This window comes from Netta rufina (genome assembly GCF_964035555.1).
Source record: "Netta rufina genome assembly, chromosome: 19".
NCBI lineage: Eukaryota > Metazoa > Chordata > Aves > Anseriformes > Anatidae > Netta > Netta rufina.
In genome coordinates this window covers 2,982,038-3,007,039 of record NC_140143.1, presented here as the reverse complement: position 1 = coordinate 3,007,039, position 25,002 = coordinate 2,982,038, and the positions used below count along the sequence as shown (strand labels likewise).

The window sequence follows — 25,002 nt, the reverse complement described above, 5'->3', positions numbered from 1 at the left end:
GATAAGGTCCTGGCAACTCCGTACCCGCCCCGGGATGCCGGGAGCGAGGGGTGGGGGCTTTATTTTTACCCCCCCCCCATTGAAATATTTTCTCTTCCCCCCAAAAAAATCCAAACCAGCCCCCCCGCAGCAGGCTCCCTGCCCCGGGGATGCGCACAGGCAGGAGCACCGGGCGGTGTTTTTTTTGTTGTTTTTTTTTTTTTGGGGGGGGGGGGGGGGGCTCCTTCTGCTTTGCACTCCCGGTGATTTATTTTTTTTTTGTAGGGCTTTTGCTTTTTTTCCCCGCTTTTTGGCCTCGAAACGCCGCTTTCGCTACCGCCCTTGCAGGACCGCTCCGGCGGCCCCCGCTTTGATGCGGGGAGAGCCCGGGGGGGGGGGGGATAAGGAGGGGGGGGGGGGCGGGGAGAGGGAGGGAGGGGGAGGAGGCGGGGGAGGGGCCAGCGCTTTTGTATTTAAAATAAATAAAATAAAGCAGCCAGGGGAGGGAGGGAGGGAGAGGAGGGAGGCGCGGATCGCAGGGGGCTCCTTCCCTCGCAGAGCCCCCCCCCCCCCCCCCTCCGGGCTCCCTTTTCCCACCTTCCCCCCCCCCCCCCATCCCCATCCCCCGATGCTCTCCGATGCGGTTGCACCGCCGGGGAGGAGAGGAGGAGGAGGAGGAGGAGGAGGAGGAGGAAGGCCGGTCGGACAGACGGACAGCCGGACAGAGCCGGGCGCGCAGCGAGCTCCGGCTGCGCGGTGAGTGGCAACTTCGGGGGGCGCGCACCCCCCCCCTCCCCCCGGCCGCTTCCCCCCTCATCCATTTCGCTCCCTTTTGACGGTTTTATTTCATTTTTTTATTTCTGGGGTTTTGTTTCTGCCTTGATTTCGGTGATTATCCCTCTCGTCCCTGCTCGGGGGGCTGCGGGGGGAGCCGCAGCGTGCCGGACTTTTCCCCCCTTTGCGCGGTGCCCAGCTCCCTCCTCCCAGCCCGTCGCCATTTCTGGAGCAGGTTTTTTTTTTTTTTTTTTTTTTTCCAGGGAGCAGGGTTTTTTTTTTCCTCTGTCGGGATCGAGCCTGGGCTTCGTGCAACGCCGGGCAGCGAGGTTTCACCCCCCCCGGTCCTCCCCCCCCCCCCCCACCCCGACCCCTTCCCTTTCATTTCCATTTATTGCCCGGAGAGAGCCCGGGCTGCCCCCTGCGCCCAGGTACGCCTGTCGCCCCCCCTTCCTCCCCCTTTATCCATCTTATTTTTTATTTTTTTAAATTTTTTTGGGGGGTGGAGGAGTGGGTGGTGTCCGGCTGCCCGTGCCCCGCTCCCGGATTTCACGCGAAGCGCCCCAAAAAGCCCCCAAACGGGAGGGGGGTACCCCGAAATGGGGCGAGCGCTGCCCCAGCCGGGAGGGGGGGGGTCCGGAGGGTGCTCGGGGGACCCCGATGGGCAGCAGCCGATGGGGCAGCGCCCCCCGAGGCCCCTCCGGGTTGGGGGGGGGTCTCGGTGCCCCCCCTGGCCCCCTAAAAGTGCTCCGGGAGTTGCTTGGAGCGGGGCTGGTGCTCGCCACCGGGCTGCCATGGAGCCGCGCTCCCGCTCCCCTTCCTTTCTCCCCCCCCCTCCCCTCTCTCTCTTTCTTTTTTTTTTCTTTTTTTTTTTTTTTTTTTTTTGAAGAGTTGAAAAGCCTGTTTACTTTTTGTCTTTGATGTTGGGAGGATCTGGTTTTGATTAGATCAATACTCCTTTTTTCTCTCTCTCCCCCCCCCTCCTCACTCCCCCCCCCCTCCCCTCTCTCTCTCTCTTTTTTTTTTTTTTTTTTTCCCTTTTTCCCTTTGCAGAGAGGAGGCTCAGAGGATCCCCTGCTGACTTGAGCGAGAGGCAGGCGGAGGCGCAGGCGGCTCCTGCAGGATCTCCTCGCCCCTCTCCCCGCCGGGCTCCGGAGCCATGAGCAGCGCCGTGGTCCTCGCCCACCTCCCAGACCCCAGCAGCAGCTTCAGGGAAGACGCCCCCCGGCCCCCTGTCCCGGGGGAGGAAGGAGAGGCACCATGCCCGCAGCCCCCCAGCTCCTTCCTCGGGAAAAGCCAAAGCTTCAAGGCCATGCCGGTGCCTCCTGCCCCGAGGAGGAATGAGAACGGGCTCGGGGAGCCGGAAGGCAGCGCGTCTCCAGACTCCCCTCTGGCCAGATGGACCAAATCCTTGCATTCCTTGTTGGGAGATCAAGATGGTGCCTATCTTTTTCGGACCTTCTTGGAAAGGGAAAAATGTGTGGATACCTTAGACTTCTGGTTTGCCTGCAATGGCTTCAGGCAGATGGACCTTAAGGATACCAAAACTTTAAGAGTAGCCAAAGCTATATACAAAAGGTACATCGAGAACAACAGCATTGTCTCCAAGCAGCTCAAGCCTGCTACCAAGACCTACATAAGGGATAGCATCAAGAAGCAGCAGATAGATTCTATAATGTTTGATCAGGCACAGACTGAGATTCAGACTGTGATGGAGGAAAATGCTTACCAGATGTTTTTAACTTCTGATATATACCTCGAATATGTAAGGAGTGGAGGAGAGAATCCTGCTTACATCAACAGCAACGGACTGGGGAGCTTAAAAGTTGTCTGTGGCTATCTCCCGACCTTGAATGAAGAAGAGGAATGGAGCTGTGCAGACTTTAAAAACAAAATCCTGCCTTCGGTGGTTGGACTATCCAGCAAGACGTTGAGGGTTACAGCGAACGTCAGAGCTACGGAAACCATCGAGAGCGGCTACAGGTAAGGGAAGCCGTGGGACTCGTGCTCTGGGTGAACTTTGAGGACTTTGAGGCTGCTTTTGGAGAGGCTGGTGGGTGGCGAGCCGCGAGGCCGGGGAAGGCTGGGCTCGCAGGGGACACGGTGCTTCACGCACCTCCGAGTGCTGTGGAATTTGGGGGGCGTTGGCTTTTCCTTTTTTTTTTTTTTTTTTTTTTCCCCTTCTCTGCAGAGGGAAAACAAGATACTGTGCTCTTGAGCTCTGTTGGCTCTCTCAGTTCTCTTATAGATCAAAAACTTCATAGCAACTATGTCCTCCGGACATACGTTAATTATTGGTTCAACTTTCAAACCTATTAAGCGCAGGAGTAGAGAGGATCACATAGACACATGAATAATGTAACCTACTCGTCCACCAACTTCACCATCAGCCAGCGTTTAACTACGTTGGTTATGTGGGAAGCAATTGTGCGGTCGTGGAGCAGGAAATGTGTGCACTTACTACATCAAACTCTGCAACTTGCAGAAAATCTTCTTTTATTTTGGCGGTGGTTGTGTGATAGGCAGCCTCTCTCGGCGCGTTCGCGGTTGGTATCGTGTCAAAGCCATTTCGGGTGGCTTCGAGCCAACGTATACAGAGGGATACTTAATTTGGAGTGCTGAAGGTAGCGCAGACATCCCAGGTGTGGAGTAAGAGCAGGTCTTTGGTGCTCTCCTCTTGGCTGTGTACTCAGAGCTGAACTTGTGAGACGTGGTTGTGCCTAATGGCAGCTGGAGAGGATGGTGTGGGTTATGGGATGGCACAGTCTGGTGCCCTCGGTAGGGGTATGTCTGCCACCCCGACCCCTTCCTTTTGTTGGAAGCAAAAGAAACGATGATGAGGTGAGGAGATGAGGGTGAGGAGAGCCAGAGCCCTCTCCGAGAGAAGGGGGATGGGGAAGAGAGACTCTGATGAGCAAATGATGAGTTGTATAATCCTCTGAAAATGTATTCTTTCCTCTCCCCACCCTTACCATAAATGTGGCTTGTTGAATCAGGGTTGAGAGGAGAGGGCTCTGCTGGCAGATGTGCGCTCCTGTCTGCTGGACGAGGAGTTTGGGTTTTGCTAGGGTAAGTGTTTGACATCTCGTTTACAGGAATTTTGAGAGCGTGTCTGTGATTCATGGACATCAAAGGGCAGCGGGCTGCTTTGGGCTGCGCTCTGCCTCGCAGGGGAGGCTGTGCTGGAGTGCTCTCTCCTCCTGCCCTGCAGAGAGCTTCCAGCTGTGCAGGGCTTCCTGGTGCGGGGCTGCGAGCCCGAGCCTCCTCCTGCCCCAGCAGGAGCTGGGAGGGCTCCTTCGAGCTGCAGGGGCGATGCTGTGGGGCTGAACGGGGCGGTTTTGGTCCTTCCCCTCTGCTGGAGGGGTGACAGCCGGCAGCGTGGGTGTGGGACGGGAGGGCCGTGGCCTCGGGGGCTCTCCTGCTGGGAGACGGCGCGGGGCGGAGGCGCCGCTTGGCAGCTGGCGTGTGGGGGATGTGGGGTTTTTGGGGGGATCCTCGTCTCGTGCCTCGCCGTGTCGCTGCCTGAGCAGCTGCTGCTCTGCAGAACCTGGTTTGAACTGCTGCCCCTCCGCCTGCTTTCCAGGAGGGGGATGTTGGATGCTTTTATCTTGCAGCCTTTGTTGGTGTTTGGAGCTGGAAGGGCTTGGGCTGTAATGTTCTAGCAGTGCTGCAGGCCCTGCTGAAAACCCACATGCTCCTTGTCCGTGAGAGCTCTCACACAACTGTGGCTCCTTGCCCGATGAGTGCTGTGGGTGTTTTTTTTTTCCCCCCTTGCCTTTTATCCCTTTTCTTTTTGACCGAGGATTAGTGCAGCTTGCTCCTCACGCATCAGATCTACCCTCCCAGGACACGAGGTGGTGCCTTTGGCTTTGATCACCTTCTGTTGAGTTTCCAGGAGCGTTTGCTCTCCATGGGGCCAGGAGACCTCAATGCAAAGAGAAGGGAGGTCAAGCTGAGATGCTTCTGGGTCCCTCCCCGAGCTGTCCGTTTGTGAAGCCACTTGTGCGTGCATGTGCTAGGAGCTGATGAGCATATGGACGGGCAATCTCTCATCGCTCAGCATTTAGGATTGCATTTAGGATTGGAGCTGAAGCTTACACATAGGCTTTCCTGGTGAGCGGCCAAACCACACCTCCCTCCTAGTATGTGCGATGGAATTGAAGGATTCCTGCTCTCCTCCCCAGCGTGTTGTGTTCTGCAAGTGCTGTGCAGGCTCTTCCCACTTGCCTCAGTGGGTTTTGGTGTGACCAGAGCAGCAGAAGCCGGGCTGAGTGCACCTGATCCCAGGAGCTGAGCAATTTGGGGCCAGCCCAGCGTTTGGATGGGAGACCACCTGGAAAGCCCAGGGCACGGAGTCACGGCCAAAAGCATGGCAAGCTGGAGACCACAGAAACTGGGAGAGCTGCAAGACTTTGGCCCCAGCACCGGCCAGGAACAGAAGTGAAGTGACAACACGTGCATGCGAGTCGCTGCCTGGAGCCCTAACACAGGAAATATTCTCCACTTAGAGAGCTCTCGTCCTTTTAGAGCGCCTGCCCTTCCCTGCGCCTTGCGGGGAGGTTAAAAGCGGCCTCCCCGCGCCGCCGAGAGCGTTGGACCTGGCCCCATTGTCCAGGAATTCCAGCTATTATTTATACGCGCTTCTAAATTTATCATGCACGAGTTTGTGTACACAGAGCCGGGCTCCTTCCTTTGCAGCGCCGCCGCACAGGGTGTTTTTGTTCAGGCCAAGGTGGACTCATCTGCCTCCCATTAAGCTCTGGGCTCTAACATCAGTGGGGCTGGCCTTGCTCGGGGAAGGCTGGGGCTTGCAGATGGCCTTCTGCCGGCTCCGAGGGCTTCCTGGCCTTTGAAAGAACCCGCCGGTGGAGCTCGTTTTGTGTGAAGTTATTGGAACCGAGTTTGGCTTCAATTATCAAAGTAAATGATGCCATTGTAAAGCTATGCTCCAAGCAGTGTTCTACAATTAGAGCATGGAAGCTGTGATTAACATAGTTTTGTTAAAATACACTTCTTTTTTTCACGTTTGTGCAGGCTTTTTTTTTTTTTTCCTTTTTTTTGCCTTTAAACCTGTGATTGCCCGGTGATGTTTGTCCCAAGGAAACACTTAATGAGATTCAGTTTTGCCTCAAAACGCTCCTTGTAGATTTTCACTTCTCTCTGTGTAAACCTGGGGTTTGAACTGCCAGAGCGCTTTCATTTGGAGGAAGTAGAGTTTGGTGATTAAAAAACAAAACAAAACACTCTCTGCAACTGCACCTTCTAAGAGGGGATAGCACCAAGAGCCCCTGAAATTCTCAGGGCCATGCACCACCTCTGCTGTGCCCCTGGCCCAACGCAGTGCACGGAGCTGCCCGAGCATCAGGATAAGGGCAGTGGGGGAAACATCAGGCTGCCTTCTCAAAACTACAGAGCAACTGCTCCGTGACAGCTGAAAACACTTTGCATGTGGGGTTTGGAGGCTCTAGGGGGTGTGGGGGGGTGCCTGGGCGCAGCATCTGCAGCAGGAGCCCACCGCTCTCCCCTGGAATTTAAACCCCTCGCAGGCAGCTCGGTGCATCTGGGTGCAATTACTGGAGTAAGGTGGTCGAATTAAAATAAAAATTAAAGCGAGCAAACCGGCGGGGGCTGCTTTGCGTAAAGTACGTGGGGGGTTCTGGAGGGTGCTGTGGTGAAGGGCCTGCTTTAAAAAAAAAAATTGTAAACTTTGGGGGTTTTTGTGTCTGGGGTTTTGGGAGGTGATGCAGTGCTGCAGCCCGGTGCTGCCTGGGAAGATGAGTTAGTTCTGGCCACTTTCTCTAATTATATCTTCCCAAACGCTGCGTTTGGACACACCTCCTCGCCCTGTGCCGTGTTCATACGGAGCCACTGCCTCCGCCCCCACCGCAGCTTCTCCAGCAATCGCATTCACGGGGAGAGCACAGCATGGCAGCACAGACCCCTCTGGGCATGGCAGTGGTCCTGGGCTGGGGACCATCCTGCTCCACCGAGCCCCATGGTCCTCAGATGCTCTCCTTATACCCCAGCTGGTTTCAAGTCAAAGCCACGATGAGCTGCATTCCATGCAGTGAGCCCAGCAGCCCCCCGAGGACCTGGGCAGTGTCACGGGGACTCCAACGTCTCCCTGACGCCGAGCAGGAGGCTGCACGTTTCTAGAGGAACTTTTCTGGAGTAGTAGTGGGATAACTTAGTCTTTCGCCCACATGTGGAATTAATTTATCTTTGAAGATTTAACTTCTTTCCTGTGGCATTCCTCGCTATCTCGTTTTTTGGTGTTTTTTTGTTGTTTTTTTTTTTTTGGCTATATATTTTTTAACATCTTGATCTCCTCATCAGAAACGTCTTGGCCTCCCTCGGAAAGGAATGCAGCCCCGGCTGGGCTGAATACCTGCGAGCAGCCCCAGCCCCGCGCCTCATACCAGAGAGGCCCATCAGCTCCCCCATGTTTCCCTCTCCTTTTTTTTTTTTTTTTTTTTTTGCTTTTTTCATTATTTTTTTTAACTTCAGCCTTTGTAAAGGCTCCTGTTCTCCCGGTGGGGCAGGCTGGATGTTTGTGAGAGTGGAGCAAAGCCCGGGCGAGTGGGATGGTGATGGGGTGGGTGGCGATGGGGTGGGTAGCGGCAGGAGGGCTCTGCTGCTCCCCATTAGGGCCGCTCTGCTGCTCGCTTGCATCCAGCCCCGCCGTGGGGGTGGGGAGCTTGAAAGCCCATTAAAAAACCTGCCGAGCCTGCTGGCACATTCCTTAGGCCCCCAAGTCCTGGGTAAGTGGCCCTAATTATTAAAATCAGCAGTCCTTATCAGATGACAAGGCCCTTTGCTTTGATATACAAAGGCGGAAGCTTAACAGCCCCATCTTCCCTCGCAGAGGAACAAAATGTGCACCTTAACACGCAGCTTCAGAAGCTCCCTGCCTAATCCCCTTATCGCCTGCCCAAGATGATCCTATTGATCCTGGCTGGGACCTTGGGGGCGCTGGAGGTGGCCCCCAGCGGGCACAGGGACACCCGTTTTCCCCCACACGGTGACACCGCTGGTGCCACCGCCGTGCCATCGCCTTGAATTCCTCGTGTCTGCTCCTGGGTGCTCAGCTCAAACACCCCACTTTGGGTTTGCCAAGCCCGTGGTGGTGGTGTCAGTAACCATTAACTCGAGTTGCTGCCACCTTCCCCTTCAAAGCACCACCCACAGCACATCGTGCTGGTCCTGCCCTCCCATCCTCCTCTCCCCTCACCCAACCCTAAGCATAATAAACCCCAAACCTAGGAATTAGTTGATTCTCCTCAAATTGGGGCTCTTTATAGTGCGGGGAAGATGGCAGCCCTCTGGGAGGCCAAGGTGGAGGCAGTAGATGGTGGCTGTGGCCGTGCTCGCTGTGGTCCACGGTGGTCCTGCCCCAGCAGTTCCAGGCAGTTCTGTTGCAGGCCACACAGATACCACAACGGGTTCTCCCACAGGGCCCCTAACTCCTGCATTCAGTGCAGACTGAAGCATTTATTAGCTGGCCCCTCAGCAGAGTGCAGTGGGACCTGAGCTCTGAGCTTCTTGATCTTGTGCTTGCTGATGCCAACAGCAGAGCAGCGCCAAGCTCTAAGGAGCGACTCTCTGAAGGTGTCAGAGCACCCAGGGGATTTCATTTTTTGCCAGAGTGCTTCATGGGATTTTCTAAACTGCATGTCCAACGCCAAAAGCAACATCTTTAAGGTTGGTCTTTGGATGCTCTTAGACGCTGTCCAGGCAGGGGATGGCTGGTTGCTCCCCAAGAGCCTGAGCAGCTGGTCTGTGGTTCCCAAAAGGAGAGTGCTGCCCTTAAACCTGTGTATTGTCCTCCAGCACAAGCCCGACTGGTAACTGGACTCCTGTTTTGCTCATCCCTAGGTCCTTCAAGAGGAACGACCCCGTTAACCCCTACCATGTGAATTCCGGCTACGTCTTTGCCCCCGCAACGAGCGCAAACGACAGCGAAATATCCAGTGATGCCCTGACGGACGACTCCATGTCGATGACGGACAGCAGCGTGTGAGTATCCCGTCCTGCTCGGGCCCTTTGGGACGTGCCACCCGTAAATCCGTGCTGATAACGTGGTGGGGACTGGTGGGAGCGAGGGTCCTGCCAAACTGGGGGGCGTAGCGAGGCCTGGCAGCCTCGTGCTTCGTGCTGTCGCCGTAGGTGTTGGATGGAGTGAGGTGGTGAACCCTCTGTTGGCTTTGTGCAGCTGCAGCTGAGCAAATGTGTTTTCCCCTGTGCTGGTAGTGCTGCCTGACTAACCCAGGAGGGCATCTCCCTGTGCCTTCTGTCTTAAGGCCAGGCTTCCTTAACTAGCTATCAGTCATCAAAGAGAAGGAGATTGCTTCCTGTAGGAAGTACTTGCTGTAATTAAGGTTCATTGGTAATGGCAGAATGTACATTAATAGGGCCAGTGACCTGAAGGGGCAAATAGCTGCTCATCTAGTGTGGCTGGGGCAGTCTTCAAAGGGCCATTTGAATGGAGCTGCGTGGAGCAGGGCTGAGTGTGTTCGGAGGGTAGGGATGAGAGGTGGTTTTGTGGCTGAGCCCAGGAACTGCAGGATCTGTGCTTTCCTCCTGACTCTGCTGAGAAGTGTGCAGCTGGGAGTGCGGTGTGCGACTGTTCTTCCCCAGTTTGCCTTCCCCAGCAGGAGAGAAATGGGGCTTTTGTGTCTGGGGGTAGAAGAGACAGCAGGGCTTGCACAGTGCTCTTAAGGACCATTTTCTTCAACTGGATAGAAGGCAGATGCTTCCGTTTGTGTTTCATGATCTTCACTTAAGTACGAGTCCTCTAGAAAAACCAACCTGCCAGATAACAGCGCTGCGCTCTGCTCTCACCAGTGAAACTTCCCCAGTGCCTCTGTCACTTGTGGCCAGCGATTCCCGTGCTCTCCTCGGGGAGATTTGCATTCTGGGTTTTTTAAGTCAGCAGTGCTGCATGATGCTGCACAATGGAAAACAGGATTTACCAAAAATCCTTGATGCATAAACAAAAGCTTTTTTCTTTCTTTCTTTTTTTTTTTTTTTTTAATGCACAAGTGTGTTTTGAACTGATATTATGGAAAAAAATAGTTTGTTGTCCCACTAGATTCCCTTATTGAACAATATTGGCATTAAATAAAAGAGCTGAATCATAGGGTGACTTCTTTATTTCTTCTTACTGGCTCTGGTTGTATGTGATCATGTGTCAACAGAGCATTCATTGGGTTAGTCATTTCTGGACCAGTGTAGGGTCACTTGGGATTCACAGGGCTAGGATTATACCCTCTCTTCACAGCAATGCCAATTGTAGGCCTTATACAGATGAGAGCACTGAGTGAGAAATAAAGTGCATGGTGGATGAAAGGCTTAACTGAATCGCTTTCAGCCCATTGTTAGTCCAGGGGAGCTTAGCGGGGATAAGAGGGTAGCAGCCCGCTTTGAAATTTCCTTGAACAAGTGAATAGGAGCTCCCCATAAAGCAGCGCATGAAAGAAGCCTGCCTGTTTTTTCCTGCCATAACAATAGCCCGTGCAGGCTGTGAGAGTTTGGGGAAGCTTGGCTGATTAAACTGCCCGCAGCTCCAGGTTGGGGGGCGGCTGGAGGGGGGGAGCAGCCCTGCCAAAGGCCCGGGTCCTGCTGCGGAGCCACTTCCCCGGGCGTCCCCGCTCCATCTGCGGGGCTGGGGGCGGGCGGGTAGCGGGGCGGTTGTGTTTTGGGAGCCGGAGAGGTAAATTGGCACTTCTTGAGGCTCGGCTGAAGTATAAGGCTGATGTAAAACTTCCTTTACGGAGACGGAGGGCCGCTGCCAAGATGGCAGTAAAACATTTGGGATTAGTTCCTGGCACCTGGCTCTGCCGGCTCCTGAAGGCACCGTGCGTGCGGTGGGGGCACCAGCCCCACGGCTCCTGCGGGCCGTGCCAGGGGGCTCTCCTGCTGCCAGGCTTTGCCACTTTTTCAGCAGGGGACCCGGTTTTGTTCTGCTCCGCCAGGGCGAATGGAAATGAGTTCCTTTGGCTTGCGTTGGTATCGACTGAAGAGCAAAAACTTGTTCTGGAAAAGTCTGTCAGACGTGACAGCAAAGGCAGTTTTTTAAAAAATATATCTAAAACCTCAACTGTGCCGGACTTTGGAGAGGTCTCCAAATAATGCACAAGCTGCCTTTTTTTATTATTTTTTTTCTATGTTAGATGCCAGGGATCAGCCTGTGTGCCTATGTTTTGTAACAGCCACAAAGCATCATGCAAATGTATATTTCCATTTCTTGATTGGGGAGGGGGGGGGAGAGGAAAGGGGATTTTTTTTTATTTGCTTATATCTTATTTATGGATTTACTTTGGACACAGGGGAATGCTGCTGAGCAAACTTCAAATATTACCTTATCTTACAAACCAGGCTTTTGATGTTGGCAAGATCAGAGGCTTGTTTCAGAGCCGTTGCCAAATGAAGATGGGAGTGAATGCATATGCGCATGAGTCTGATATTTCAAAGCAGCAGTAAAACTACATTCAGGTTAGGTCAGGCACATCTGAGTCAAAAGGCTAAGATAATTGGCTCAGCTTAAATGGCAGCTGACTGGGTAGAAGACTTCAAACTAGTATTTCCCCCCAGAAACAGATTGGCTTAGCCCCAGCCTGGTTAGCTGAAATGTTTATAATTAAACTCTACTATTTAGTGCCTAAACCCTGTAGCTCCTCAGCCCACAGCCTTCAGTAGCCAAGAAGGTGAGTGCAAATGTTTGTTGCTGGAGCACGGGGAGAGGCTGCACCAAGAGGAGCACCTTCGTGCTTGGCATTGACCCTAAACCCGTGCTTTGTGCTGGAGCCTCTGGCAAAGCCCAGCCTTTTTGTTTTAAAGGCACTTTCTCCTCATCAAGGGGGGTTGGGGTTTTGCCCCCCACCGTATCTGTTGGCTGTACTGAGCCTGGCTCCAGCTCTGCCCGCCTGTCCCTCCTGCAGTAGGTGACCACATTTTGTTCAGCCCTTCTAATCTGGCATTGTCCGTTCTCCCCCATTTCATGTGGAAGGCCCAGATTTAGAAAGCACTCATCAAACTGGCTATAAAAGTCCCTCCTCATTCTCCAGGCTGACTTTCCCAAGCTGCACTGCCTTCCCATCACAGTGAAATACCTTTTTTTTTTTTTTTTTTTTCCTTTAATTCTGCACTTCGTTACAAGTTGTAAAACTCTTCTGACAAGGCAGGGCTGTAAAAGCAGGGAGCAGGAGGCTTGATCTGGGGCTCCGCTGTGCAACCAGAGGAGGTTTAGGGGAAAGGAGCGGCCTTCACACCGACCTGAACAAGGGCAGATCTTAAATAAAGAGAGGAGCCGCGCTCTTGAGTTGGCTGCTGCAGGGCTTTGCTTTTCTCCTCCTTTTCGAGCCACCCTGCCTGGCTCCTGTTGGAGCTCCTGCTCCTTCGCTCATGGACCAACCCTTTGGGCAGAGGTGGTCCCACAGCGCAGGGAACACGGGGACACCCCGCAAGGAGAGCTGCACCCAGCCTGGTACAAGGGCTGGGGATGTGGGGATGGCATCTCCTGCGGGCAGACCCAGCGGGAGGGAGGTGAGGAGCTCCTCCTTGTCCCTTGGTCGTGGCCTTGGGTGCTGAGCACAGACCCTCAGCATCCCCCCTGCGCTCCCCTCTGGGGCTGCCACTGATGGAGGACACCTCCTCTGCCATTGACTGCTAACGGGATTAGACCTTTCTGTATGGGTGCAGGTAATGTGCTCACGCTGGCGTTGACTTACCTTTCAAATGTCTGTTTTACTCATTATTCCCCGTACTGAAGGTCTTCCCTAAGAGACCTTTATCTCAGCAAGCCTCAGCGAACAGATGCTTCCCTGAAGGTGCAGCTCAGTTGGCTTTCACTCAGGATTTGCTCTTCCCCATCCTTCCCCCAGGCTCATGCAAGCAAGTCAGGTGCCCACGCACGGAGCACAAACACTCGGGGGCCACCAGCGGCTGTGGTTGGTGGCCACGGCCAGCTGCCTCCCCACAAGGCAGCCCCGTGTTGTGCAGGGGGCACAATCAGCTCCTTTCACTTGGAGCACAATGCACGCTCACAGGCTGCGTCTGCAGGAGCCTGGTGATCATCTTGTGGCATCACAGACTGCCTGTGGGCTCCCAGTGTGCTTGCTCTCGTTATCAAGATTTTTCCAAGTTCACGAAGATGAATTTGTTCTGCTCTTTCACTCTGGGCTTTGCGACTTCGTCTTGCCCATCAAAACAGTCACTCCAAGAGCCACTGAAGGATGAGCTGAGCTCTTCACGAAGGCCTGAGACAGGGCGCTTCAACCCGTGAGCGTGGAGTGGTGGGATCTAGCCATCACCTCCAGACAAGGGACCTGGCACCCCGGCGTGGCATCCCCTTGTGTGTCGGCTCTGGCCATGCACCCAAAACGTGTCTTTGCACCACCAGCATGGCCTGGGCACGCGGGGCTGCTGCTGCCTGCTCGGCCACCACAGCTTTCTGCTGTGCTGGGGATGAGTAAGGTGTGGGGGCAGAGGGATGAAAGGGACTGGGCCGGAGATCAAGGTTATTCTGCAAGTCTGAGGGAAGGGGTGGCAGCAGACATTCAGGATTTCCAGGCACGCTCTTCTGGTTGTCCCCGCTGTCTGCGGGAGGCCCTTTCATCCCAACCGAGGGAATTTTTTTATTTTATTTTGCGTGGCCAGATGAGAACGCCCCGCGTCACCTCGAGTGGGCCATGCAGTGCTCTCTTGGCACCCGTGCTCCTCTCCTGGCCTCTCCTTGTGGTTTTTTGGCCATGAGGCGAGTGACGTGCCGAAGGGCATGGCCCGCGTTTACTTGCACCCTGCAGTGGCCAGCTGGTGCTGGGCAGCCCCAGGGCAGGAGAAACATCTCGAGAGCTTCAGTAGGGCTAGAGGTGGGGAGCAGCCCTTTGGTGGCCATCCATCGCCAGCCTCCTTCTTCTTGTTTCCGTAGTGCCCATGTCCCATGGGGTGGTTTAGGGCTAGAAGAAAGTTGTGGTCTCAGCCTAATTTGGCGGTGAGAATTGCAACAAAGCTGAAGGGCAAAAGCTTCGGCCTATCAGCGGAAGCGCCTTTCAGGGAGATGCCTCAGAAGTGAAGCTAATGGGATCTTTGGGGCCTCTTCGTGTGGAGTTGCCTTCAGCTTGCTGCTCAGCCATGCAGATGGTGGCACAGCCCCTTCCCGAGCCGCCAGGTGACTTATTCTGGCCTCAGGTGACATCCAGGGCACTTGGGGCAGCTGGGAACAGGGGCCTGCAGCAACCCCAGGGTATTTTAGAGCCGATGGAGAACTGGCTGGGTTAGGGCCCGGGGTGATGGCGTGGAAGCCAGGCTGATCTGCCGTGCTGTGCCTCCAAGAGCCCCAGCTGACGGTGACCTCTCTTCCGTGTGCAGAGATGGGATCCCCCCGTACAGAATTGGGAGCAAGAAGCAGCTCCAGAGGGAGATGCATCGGAGCGTTAAGGCCAACGGTCAAGTTTCTCTACCTCATTTTCCGGTAAGTTCAGGTGGGAGCTGCAGGGCCTGGGACAAACCCCTGGGATGTTGGTACACGTAGAGGGACGGGAGCAGGGGAGGGGCACGTTTCCATCCTTGCCCAGTGCCAGAGCTTTCCAGGAGAGACCTTGCTCAGCATCAGGCAGGAGCCGTGTGCTTTCAGCATCCTTGCAGAAACCCGCTTACGCACAGGCGCATCTGGTCATCACCTGAAAGCCAGGTGCTAATTAGGGCTCTTCCATGGCACTGAATTTGCCCTCCTGGTCTAAATTCAAGCGTGGATGCTCTGGTGAGGTCCGGCAGAGCGTCGGCTGCAGGTGCAGGAGCCGGGCACCGCCTTGACACCTCCTCGGTGCCGCACGGACCAGGGTTTGCCTTGCGCGCATCGCCCTCAGCCTTCAAAAGCACCCCATGTGTCAGCTGGCAGGAAGGAGGCTCTCCCGAAAGAGAAACATTTGCAGCAAATATGTGCCTTCAGAACTCTCACCGCCTTGCTTTGAGGGGGTCCAGTTCGTGGAGCTGCCTCGCTCTTGAAAATTAACTCGCTGACTTGCTAATTCAGTTGACTCGCAGGCTCCTGATGCCTGCAGTGAATAAACTGTTTACACAGACAAGTATAAACTTATCTTGTCTTGAGATTAATATGCTAAAATTCCTCTTTCTGCTGTCTTAAGCAGCAAGAAATCATAGATGATATTTCTGGTGGAGGGGGGTGGTTTATGTGGTTTTTCTTTTTGGTATTTTTTTTCCCTTCCTCCATAAAGAAAGTTCTATAGCCTGAGCTTGTAAATTAGATTATTTTGTCCCAGGGCGTGCAAATCGACTTTCTCTGTAAGGCAGTGCTTTGATCAGGGACTGAATAGAGCCAGCTTGTGTAAGAGTGACAATTTCCAGCAGAGTGGCCTTTTTCTACCCTCACATCATTTCTGGAGCTAAGTGGTTGCCGGAGAGAGGCCCCACCTCATCTGGTGGGTAGTATGTGAAAGAGTTGGCAGTTCAGCTTTCTGCTTTCAGCAAAAAAAAAAAAAAAAATGGAAAGAGTGAAAGTAGGGGTGAGGGGAGTGGAGTGGGGGTGCATGGGGGTGGCAGGAAGGAGGGGAGAGTCAGGTGGGTGCTTTCTTTTTCCCTTCCTCCCCCCCCCCCAATTTGCCTACCATGTTTGCTTCTTTTGGCAGAAATTCTCGTTTTGCCTTTTTATATTCTGCACTTGATTTGGAGATGTTCCCTTTTTCCCTTGATAGATCTGCTTGAGGCAGCCAAGCTCAGCAGTGTAGCACCGCTAGCCTGCAGCAGCTTTCTTCATTTTCTGTACAAAGAGATGGAGGGGGGGGAAGAGATCTAGGACACTGTTGAGACAACACTACCTCAAAGGTGCCCAGTGTGTAGCCAGGAAATAAATTACCAGTACTTCTCTGATCTGCAACCGTTTGACTTCTTTTTTTTTTTTTTCTTTCCCTTTTTCTCCCCCATCTTATTTTTTTTAATTTCCAACTCCTTTCTGTTTATACTCACTTTATTCCTTGAGTTAAAGTCTCTCCCTCCCACCTCAGAGGTTTTTTTTTTTTTTTTTTTTTTTTTTTTTTGATGTTTGACAACAGTCTTTGAAGATTTTCTACTTCAGAGTAGCTACTGATGGGCTGGTTGTACTACAGAGAGAACAAGCGGGGGTTCCTCAGAGTGCGACCAACTGCTCCTGCCGAAGGCAAACGCTGGTGGGGAGGATGTCACTCCATGAGGCCACAGCACTAGCTCATAAAAATCCAGAGCAGACCATGCCTAGTTGCGGTCGTCTTTTTCATCCAAACATGGATACACAACAAGCGTAGCGGGGCCGGCGATGCTGCTCCGGCTAAGCGCCCGCGCCCCGCGCCGCCCGCTAAACATGCCTTGTGCCTTCTGTCCCCGCTCCTTGTAGAGGACCCACCGGCTGCCCAAGGAGATGACCCCGGTGGAGCCGGCTGCCTTCGCTGCGGAGCTCATTTCCCGGCTGGAGAAGCTGAAGCAGGAGCAGGAAACCATGGACAGTCTGGAGGAGAGGCTGCAGCAAATCAAGGAGGTAGGAGGATTAACCCTGCTGGGACCGGGCAGAGATCCCGCATGCTGCTGGGCTGGGGGAGGCAGCGGGGCTGTATCCTGCCTGCTCTTGAGGGCACAGGGGGGAGCACGGCTCCCGTGGGATGGCTCTGCGGTGGGCAAGCCAGGGTGGGGATGTCCCAGCTTGTGTCTCGCTGACTCCCCGACCTCTTCAATTATTCCTCACCAATGCTTCACCTCCAGGATGAGGAGAAGGAGGGCTCGGAGCTCCCCGCCAGCCTGCAGAGCAGTCGGGAGGTGGCGAACCCCCAGCACCCCCAGCACCCGCTCTCGCTCCTGCCGTCCGGCAGCTATGAGGAGGACCCCCAGGCCATCCTGGACGAGCACCTCTCCCGCGTGCTGAAGACCCCCGGCTGCCAGTCCCCCGGCATGGGCCGGCACAGCCCCCGCGCCCGTTCCCCCGATCGCCTGCCAGGAGGCAAGCTGCAGCCTGGCGTGGCCTCGCCGGCCGCCTGCACCCTCCTGGGTAAGGGATTTATCACCAAGCAGACCACCAAGCACGTCCACCACCACTACATCCACCACCACGCCGTACCCAAGACGAAGGAGCAGATCGAGGCGGAGGCGGCTCAGCGGGCGCAGTGCTGCTGCCCTGCCGGCAGCGACTACTACTGCTTCTCCAAGTGCAAGGGCCACCTGAAAGGCACGGACCCACCTCTCCCTCCACTGGAGCCCTTCGGGTAAGCCGTGAGCCTTTCTCCATCCCACCCACCCAAAAGACAGCAGCCCACCCTCCTCCCACAGTGGGATCACTTGGGTGGGTTGTGGTCGGTGCTGCTTGGGGTGCGTGGGGCAGAGCAGGTGACTAACCACGGGCTCGTGTCCCCTTCTGGCCACCAGCAGGACGGGCACGCTGACCAAGAGGCCGGGCAGAGGAGCGGAGAGCGTCGCCCTGCCGGCTGGGGACGGGGGGCTGCCCGGCCCCGGAGGGGTGCAGCTACCTGGCGGGGAGGCGGACCGGGCGCAGAACGTCTGGCAGTGGATGCTGGAGAGCGAGAGACAAAATAAGCACAAGCCCCATAGGTAAATACGCAGCTGTCTACAGCAATATCGCTCCCGGTAAATATTTATATATTACATGGGCTGTCTATTTTTACAATCGCTAAAAACAAATGAGACTCTTTGCTCCTCCGGTTTAATATAAAAGCTGTTCCGCAGAACCAGAAAAACCACAAAAATGTCATGTTTTTGGCAATAAACCTCCTTTCATGTTATGACAGACTTTTGAGAGGGAGCGAGCAGAATAGGAGCTGCTATTAAAGTCATATTTTCCAGCTTTTCTAACCCGACTTCTTCCCCTCCCCAAGCACACAAAGCACAAAGAAGGCCTACAGCTCCGACTTCGCCAAGGGGGCCCCCAGCGAACGCCCCGGCCGCCACCACCCCTGGGGGACCGGCAGCCACCCGCGGGGGGTGCAGCCCGCCCACCCCTTCGTCCAGGACCCCACCATGCCCCCGCTCACGCCACCCAACACCCTCGCCCAGTTGGAGGAAGCGTGTCGCCGGCTCGCCGAAGTCTCCAAGCCTCAGAAGCAACGGTAACGGCGGCAGGAGGGACGGGGCGGCCCCGGCTGGGTTTGGTGCTGGGGATTTGGGGAGCGGTAGGGGGTTTGCCCAGGGTAGGAGCGTCAGCCAGGGGTGTTTGCTGGGTGCTGGTTGTGCTCTTCTTCACCCAAACGGAGGCTGGGAGCTAGCAAGGCTGCAGCAGGCGTGTGTGAACGTGTGGACGGTGCCTTCCTCACGGTGTAGGTAGAGGTCCAGATCAGGAATGGGGCTGGACCGTGGGGATGCATGACGGCACAGCTTGGCCAAGCCCCAAGGATGAGCCTCCTTATTCCAACCCCACCCTACCCCGGCACAAATAGTTTGAATCCTAGGCTATTACTTCCACTCTTTTGATGGCTGTAATTTGCCCATTTTTCCTCTGGGCCGGACTCCAGCTACATACCAAGTGGAGAATTGGACTGGTTATCATTCATTTGGGTATGGAAGGATCATTAGCCCACAGCATTTTTAATTCTTCCTTTGATTGTTTACAACATATGAGGGCTGATACAAAGAGCGAACTTAACGACCCACAGGAGATTTCAATTAAGCAGATCGTATTTCAACAATTTTTAAAAAGATCTTTTTCTTTTTTTTTGTCTCCTCTCCCCCATTTGTTCCCTCCCCCCCCCCCAACTTCAGATGTTCAACCTCAAATCAGCAGAGGGATCGAAACCACTCAGCTGCTGTTCAGGGGGGAAACACCCCTTTTTGCAATGCAAGTCTAATGACAGAAGAGTGAGTATTGCACGTGGATAAAAGGATTGGGAAATATATATATTATAATAATTTTATTTTCATTAAATAGATTGTGCTTTGAAAAGAGGGAAAATTTTTATATCTGAAGTTTTAGTCTTTCAAACATTCTTCTTAAAGAAAGAACAAAACATTTTCAAATCTTGTCTCTGGCTCTTTTTAACTGGCATTCCTGTAAAGTGGACAAAGATTGGATTAGTCTAATTACAGGATGGTTCTTTTAACAAGAAATCTGCTACAGAGAGGTCTAAAATGGCCTAAATAATTAAAGTTTTCTTTCTTACCCTCTTCATCTTAAGCAATGAGTAATGTTTGAAGTCCAGACTGAGCCACCTGACTAGAGCCTTTCATTTTTAATTGGTTGACCTTAAGTCCACCAGCTGTCTTTGCTAGCAGCTTTTTTTCTGAAGCCACTCTACAAAGACTTAGAACAAATTAGGAAGACTAAATTACTGCGGACTAACACTTTGTGACCTTTTGACATGCCAAGTGTACATTGCCTCAGCAGCAGTTGTAGATTTGGCTGCATGGCATTCACCAGAGCGTTGCCATTTTGCTGTGTAATATTGTTTTAATTATTCTTTAAGAAGGGTTCCTTAATTTCAAACGACAAGATCCGGTTAATTTTATCCTTGCTGTTCCTGAGTAAAAATAAGATCACCTGTGTACTTCAGGTGAAAAAGTCTTGGAGTAATTTTACTGTTAGCTGTTGCTGGTTGCAGGTACATTTGTGCATGAGAAAGGAGCTTGTCAGATGCTTTGTATGAAGGCAGATGAAATGAATCTTTTAAAATCAGACATGTACAGTGCTTGGGCCTGGGAGGTGCTTAGCCCATGGTGAGCCCTATGCACGCTCATCTGGACCTTGGTCCTGATTTTACAGCAAGTTCCTAACCTCAGTTCTCCCCTCCACAAACTGGGACTGAGTCTCTGCAGCTCAGATGCACCCTGAGGCTGGGCGCTTTGTGATGCTGATATTTCCACCATCAAAGCAACCAGGAGCTGCTGTCAGAGCCCAGCATCCCACAGGGCTAAGTGCTGTGCAAACACAGCATGACAAATTCACCTCGAGTACAGGAATATCTGACTTTCAGGTCACACCCACTGTATTTCTGACCAGCATTACGTGGAGACTGAGCGCAGTGAAACTGCTCGTTCTCAAGTGGAAAAATAGAGTTTTTGTGTGTGTTGTTTTTGTTTTACAGTCACAAAGAGCCAAAGAAACTCCCGGTTGTTCACACCTCTCAGTCTAGTGAGTTGGTTGTCACCTATTTTTTTTGCGGAGAAGAAATTCCCTACAGGAGAATGTTAAAGGCCCAGAGCCTGACACTTGGGCACTTTAAAGAGCAGCTGAGCAAAAAGGGAAATTATAGGTAAGAATCTTTCTCATTTGTTTGTTCTTTCATGTACTGAAATAAGACAAAAGAATCAGCAGATATTTTTGCAGATCTGCCCACAGCAACACATTTACATCACCTTTTGGAGCCTGCAGCTTTTCTATTCTTATTCTCTTCCCACTCAAACCAAGAGCAGCTTGGAGATGGAGCAATGGGACAGGCTGCACTCCCTGAGCAGCAGCTTGCCTACTGGGCCACCTCCTCTCCTTCTCCCTCCCCTGCCTCTTTCCAAGTTGCATAAACACACAGGCTGCCAAGCCTTGTGCTACAGCTCTGATCCAAAAAAGCTGACTACCAGGTGAATACCTCACCTTGCAGGGAAGGCCTGGAGCCCCTGGAGTGGGGTGGGTCGTGGGGTTTGCTTTACAAACCAGGGGCGTCAACATTCGTACTGGTTCTGTCCTCCTGTTGCTACTATATTATTTTTTGGTGTGTGTTTGTAAAATGGGCACAAGGCCACCCCTGTCCCACAGCTCCTGGTGTTTGTTTGAATAGTGTTGCTGTAAATCCAGTAAGTGGAAGGCTGGGATACACTTCTGAGCAGACAGGTAGCTGAGGTGCAAGCCAGTTTGTTTCAGCTCTTCAAAAGCCTTTTCTCTTTGTTAGGGGAAAAAACACTGCCCTGTGGGGAAAAATCCACCATTGATACTGGGTTTTTCCTCAAACAGCACCAGTGAACCCTGTGTGTCTGGTTTCCAGGGCCCAGTTTAGCCAGTTTGCTCCTTCCTTGCTCCCGTTCCCATGGCAGTATCTTTGTTGGCTGTTTTTTTGCTGTAATCTCCCAGTGGATTTGGGTGCTAGTGGGATCATCTGTCTGCCACTTCTTGTACAGGCTGTGCGGGGGGGTGAAGATCCAGCTTTAAGGTTTGAATTTGCACCAAATTTGGCACTTCTTCAAAGAGCCAGGCAGCCTGCCCTGTAACTGGCAGCCTTGGATTTAACCTCCAAATGGTCATTTTGTTTTGTTAAGAGGACTTTCCAGCTGGTGCACCATGGCTGGCTTCCCTTTAGCTTTGGAAACTCTACCTATGCAGCTCAGAAATCACCCTGGGGAGCTCTCAGGCTGGGGGGTGCTGAGCTGGGGTCTGTCTCTGGATGCTGCCCAGTGGGGCTGGGGCTGAAATATTGCCAATCCTGCCCCCAAATCATCTTTGCAGCCCGCCCAGCTGCCATCAGATGGCAGCAACCTGCAAGTACACCCAACCTGGACAACCTCCAGGCTAGGTGCTGGTGTTCCTTGCACCCTTGCACCACTTCTCAGCTTTTACAGTCTCGCACTGCCCACCGTGCATTTCCTCTCACTACAGACATGGATGCAGCCCCGTAACCCAGTTGCAGCCCAGTTTGCTCAGCCTCACCATGGTTTGCTGCTGCTCTGTTCTCTGTGGCTGTAGTACCCCTCTATACACCACCCCCTCTAAAAAAAATAATCTTTTTGTGTGTGTGTGTTTGTTTTCTGTGACAATTTTTGTGCGATGACTGAGTGCTGGAGTGGGATCCTAGAACCTCTGTGGCCTGAAAGCCCCTCCAGGTGCAATTATTTGTGCCTTGTCAGACTGTAATTACTTTAGAAAATGTTTTTAAGTGACTGACAAGGATGAAACAATGTTTTGCTTAGATCTCACCCCTTTACACCTGGGTAAAGACAATACTGAAATTTATAAAAGGAACTTGGGTACGTGCCCAGTATTTTATCTTGCACAGACACAAGGTGAAACTAATTACACAAATGTGTGTACCTCCAGGGAATCATTTTGATCTAAGCTTTGACTTTTGGCTGGACTTTGAGTGAAACTGCGGGTGACCTTCAGGGAAGAGGGCCGCAGTGCCCAGAGTAGCGTGTGTGTTACGGGGAGGCACTAACTAGGCTGCTTTGGTCACATCTGGCATTGATTTCTTTTTAAGGCACATTTAATAAGCATGTCTTTGAAGCCTTTGCCTTTCATTTAATGCACAAAGACATGCATAAATGCTCGACTCTCCAAATTCTTTATTGATTGAATCAGTTTGTGAGGCGGGTACCTCGGGCCCTGTCACTGCTCCTCCTCGAAGCCGAGGCCTGCGCCTGCTGGGCCATGGGGCAGCCCCGCAAAAAATTGCTGCTTTGCTTTCCCCACCCCAACCCCCCCCAAAAAAAAAAAAGAAGGAATTAAGCAGTGATTTAATACTGATGGCGTTAACAAAAAACAAACACACACACACACAAAAACTGGGTGGTGTCGGGTAATCTTAACATGGCAGTGGTTCAAAACAGAGCTGTAACACCAGGCCTGCTCGGCTCTATTGGTGCCAGATGTCCAAAAAAAAAAAAAAAAAAGAAAAGCAAGGCTTGCCACATAAAATATGTTTCAATGGAAAGCCCATTTCTGAGCAAATAAGAGCAGAGCGACTTGTTTGAAGATGTTGTGGGGGAGGATTTTGCTTTGCCTCCTCTCCTTTTTTTTTTTTTTTCCCCTTTTTTTTTTCTGTGAAATAAGGTTGTAATTATGTAAAAGGTCATAGCGTGTTTTCTCAAATAAAAATTTTGTAAACACAGCCAGCACTTCAGCTTGTGGAGGAAGTTATTGGGAAGAATGGCTGTTATCTGGAGAGGGGCGGAGAAGGGGAAAGGGAAGAGAAAGTTCTTTGTAATTCATTCAAACTTTCCTTGTTTTTTTGGTTTTGTTTCAAGCCCGCTGGCCTGGGGAATTGTGGCCTTGACCTGCAGCATTAACGGTGGTGGGAGTTGTGCCATTGCCTTCAGTGAGCGCAGGCTGTGAGGAACTTAAATGAGATGTTTTCCTTGCTGAACCTTTAAAGACACAACATGTGTCAATTCAGCTTGGACTGACCTTACAAAAATAAATCCTAAACATACCTTGACTAAATGTAGCTGCTTCAATCTCTGTAACCAAAAAGCCAGCTTTTATCCCCCTACCAAAATAATTTTAACTTACCCTGAAAATAAACAGATATGAAAGTCATCCTTACTGTGTATGTTAAAAATGCGCAATAGAACATTCCCTGCTGAAAAACGAAATTCTAACAGCCTGCCCTGGCTTTTTCAGTTTTCCCAGTAAAAGTGAGCTTAATTTGCTCTGCTTTTTTGAAAAACTTTCACCTAGCAAACAGCTGCTAACCCCAGTTGTCTGGAAACGCCAGGGGAGGGGTGTGGGAAGTGTTGATTTTTTTTTTTTTTTTTTGGTAATTCTGATGAAGGTTTTTCCATTTCTGGTGATCAGATGGGAAAGCACTTTTCCAAGAGAGCAAGGGAGCAGGCATGTCCGAGGAGGTGTGCGGTGGCAGACGGACAGGCTCCCTAAATGCTACCCCTCTGAATGGAAGCCCTTCATTTGTGCATATGCAATTAAGCAGCCTTAGAAGGAAGAAAGCTAGAAACGGGATAAAAGGAACCTTTAATCAAGAAGCTGAACGGTCTAATTCAGGATAATAGAGGGGTCCTTACTGTTTGACACAGGAGGGGTGGGGGGTGTTTTTTGTCTCTGGGAGCATTGGCTTCATGATCTAACGACCCAAAGCAAAAGAGAAGGAATGCAGGACACTGCTACTTGACCTTCTGGTGTCACGTCTTGCAAGCTAGATTGGGGTTGCTCTTTGCATGTGACCGCTAGGAAGCATCAGAAAACAAATACAGTAGTTTCTGTCATTTAAAATGGATATGTGAATTAGGCACTTTGTTGTTTCTGATGGGGAGCTCCCAGTTTTTCTGTAGCAGTGCCACAGAGTTTCAGCTGCTGCTTTGCAGGAAGCTGGGCAGGCTTTCTTTTAATCCATCTGTATGCCTAAAAAGCCTCTCCTTTTAATAACAGTTGCTAATTTTAATGTTGGGCCTAGGCTTTGAAACAAGAAAACACATGAAAGAAAGAAGGTGGTGAGAGAGGGGAACCTTAAGAATGCCTCGCTTTGAAATCGTATTTATTTATTTTTTAAATAAGATATTTGACCAGAAATCACCGCGCTTTCTAATTTTCCTTACTGCTAAGGATACCCACTGCCAACGCGTGTGATTTACTCACGGTGCTGTAGAAGCTGCTGTCACTGCAGAGGAGCGTGCTCAGCCTCACTCCCTCCATCCCATCGCCGTCCCCGCTCACATCCCTGCAGAGCCGGGGACGCTTTCATGTTGCTGGACTTGACCTGCCCTGAGGTTTTCCTGGCCACGCTGGGAGCTGGAGGAGTGTCCTAGGAGGGAGAGATTGAAAATGTTGTGGTTTAAAGAGCTGCCAAAGCATCCTTTACTTTACCTTTTGATTTTTTTAACTGTGTTTTAATTCTCCTCACCACAGATACTACTTCAAAAAAGCAAGCGACGAGTTTGACTGTGGTGCAGTGTTTGAAGAGATTTGGGAAGATGAAACAATTCTGCCCATGTACGAAGGAAGGATTCTTGGGAAAGTAGAAAGGATCGATTGATGGCATCTGTGTTTCTTAAGAAAATTTAAGCTAGAAAAGTCTTTGGACACACAACAGTAGTGATGACAAGGAAAAAAACTCTGAAGGAAAGTTTTGAACCAATGAAGAAAAAAAAGTGAAGTCTCTGAAGACTTTGCTGAATTAGCCTTAGAGGAAAAAAATGGCATTTATTATTCATGAGTTGGGTACTGAGATGATAAAAACCCTGAACTATTTATTAAAAACATGACCACTGTTGGCTATTGGAGATGCAGACTGTGTTTGAGAGACTTCCATACATAATATATGATTTCCTGGGGATCTGAAATCTATGGACTAAGAGAAACTATGTATAGCTTACCTTAACAGTAATCCTTATTGATATTTATTGAACAGTCTGTTTTCCCTTAAGTCCAGTTTTTGGATATGCTGCTTTAACAATGGAGAAGAGAGGGACTGGGAAGTGGGGTGATGGGAGGAAGGATTATTTTATTTTTTTATATTGTTCCCACTATCTAAAATTTAGGAGTATGGCCAGGAGCGCATTCACATTTTTTTGAAGGGGGAGGAGGGAAGGACCGATGTTGTGCCCAAT

General features: G+C 51.9%; 1 protein-coding gene across 1 annotated transcript; it reads left to right on the top strand.

Annotated features, from left to right (window-relative positions):
* Positions 1–1,912: 1,912 nt before the first annotated feature.
* On the top strand, positions 1,913–24,428 carry AXIN2 (axin 2; the record flags this gene model as incomplete). Its single annotated transcript, XM_084298285.1, has 10 exons — positions 1,913–2,736; positions 8,629–8,769; positions 14,122–14,224; positions 16,139–16,279; positions 16,501–16,997; positions 17,158–17,340; positions 17,625–17,855; positions 18,505–18,600; positions 19,824–19,991; positions 24,302–24,428. The coding sequence occupies 10 exons, from the start codon at positions 1,913–1,915 to the stop codon at positions 24,426–24,428; spliced, it is 2,511 nt and encodes an 836-aa protein (XP_084154411.1).
* Positions 24,429–25,002: the final 574 nt, after the last annotated feature.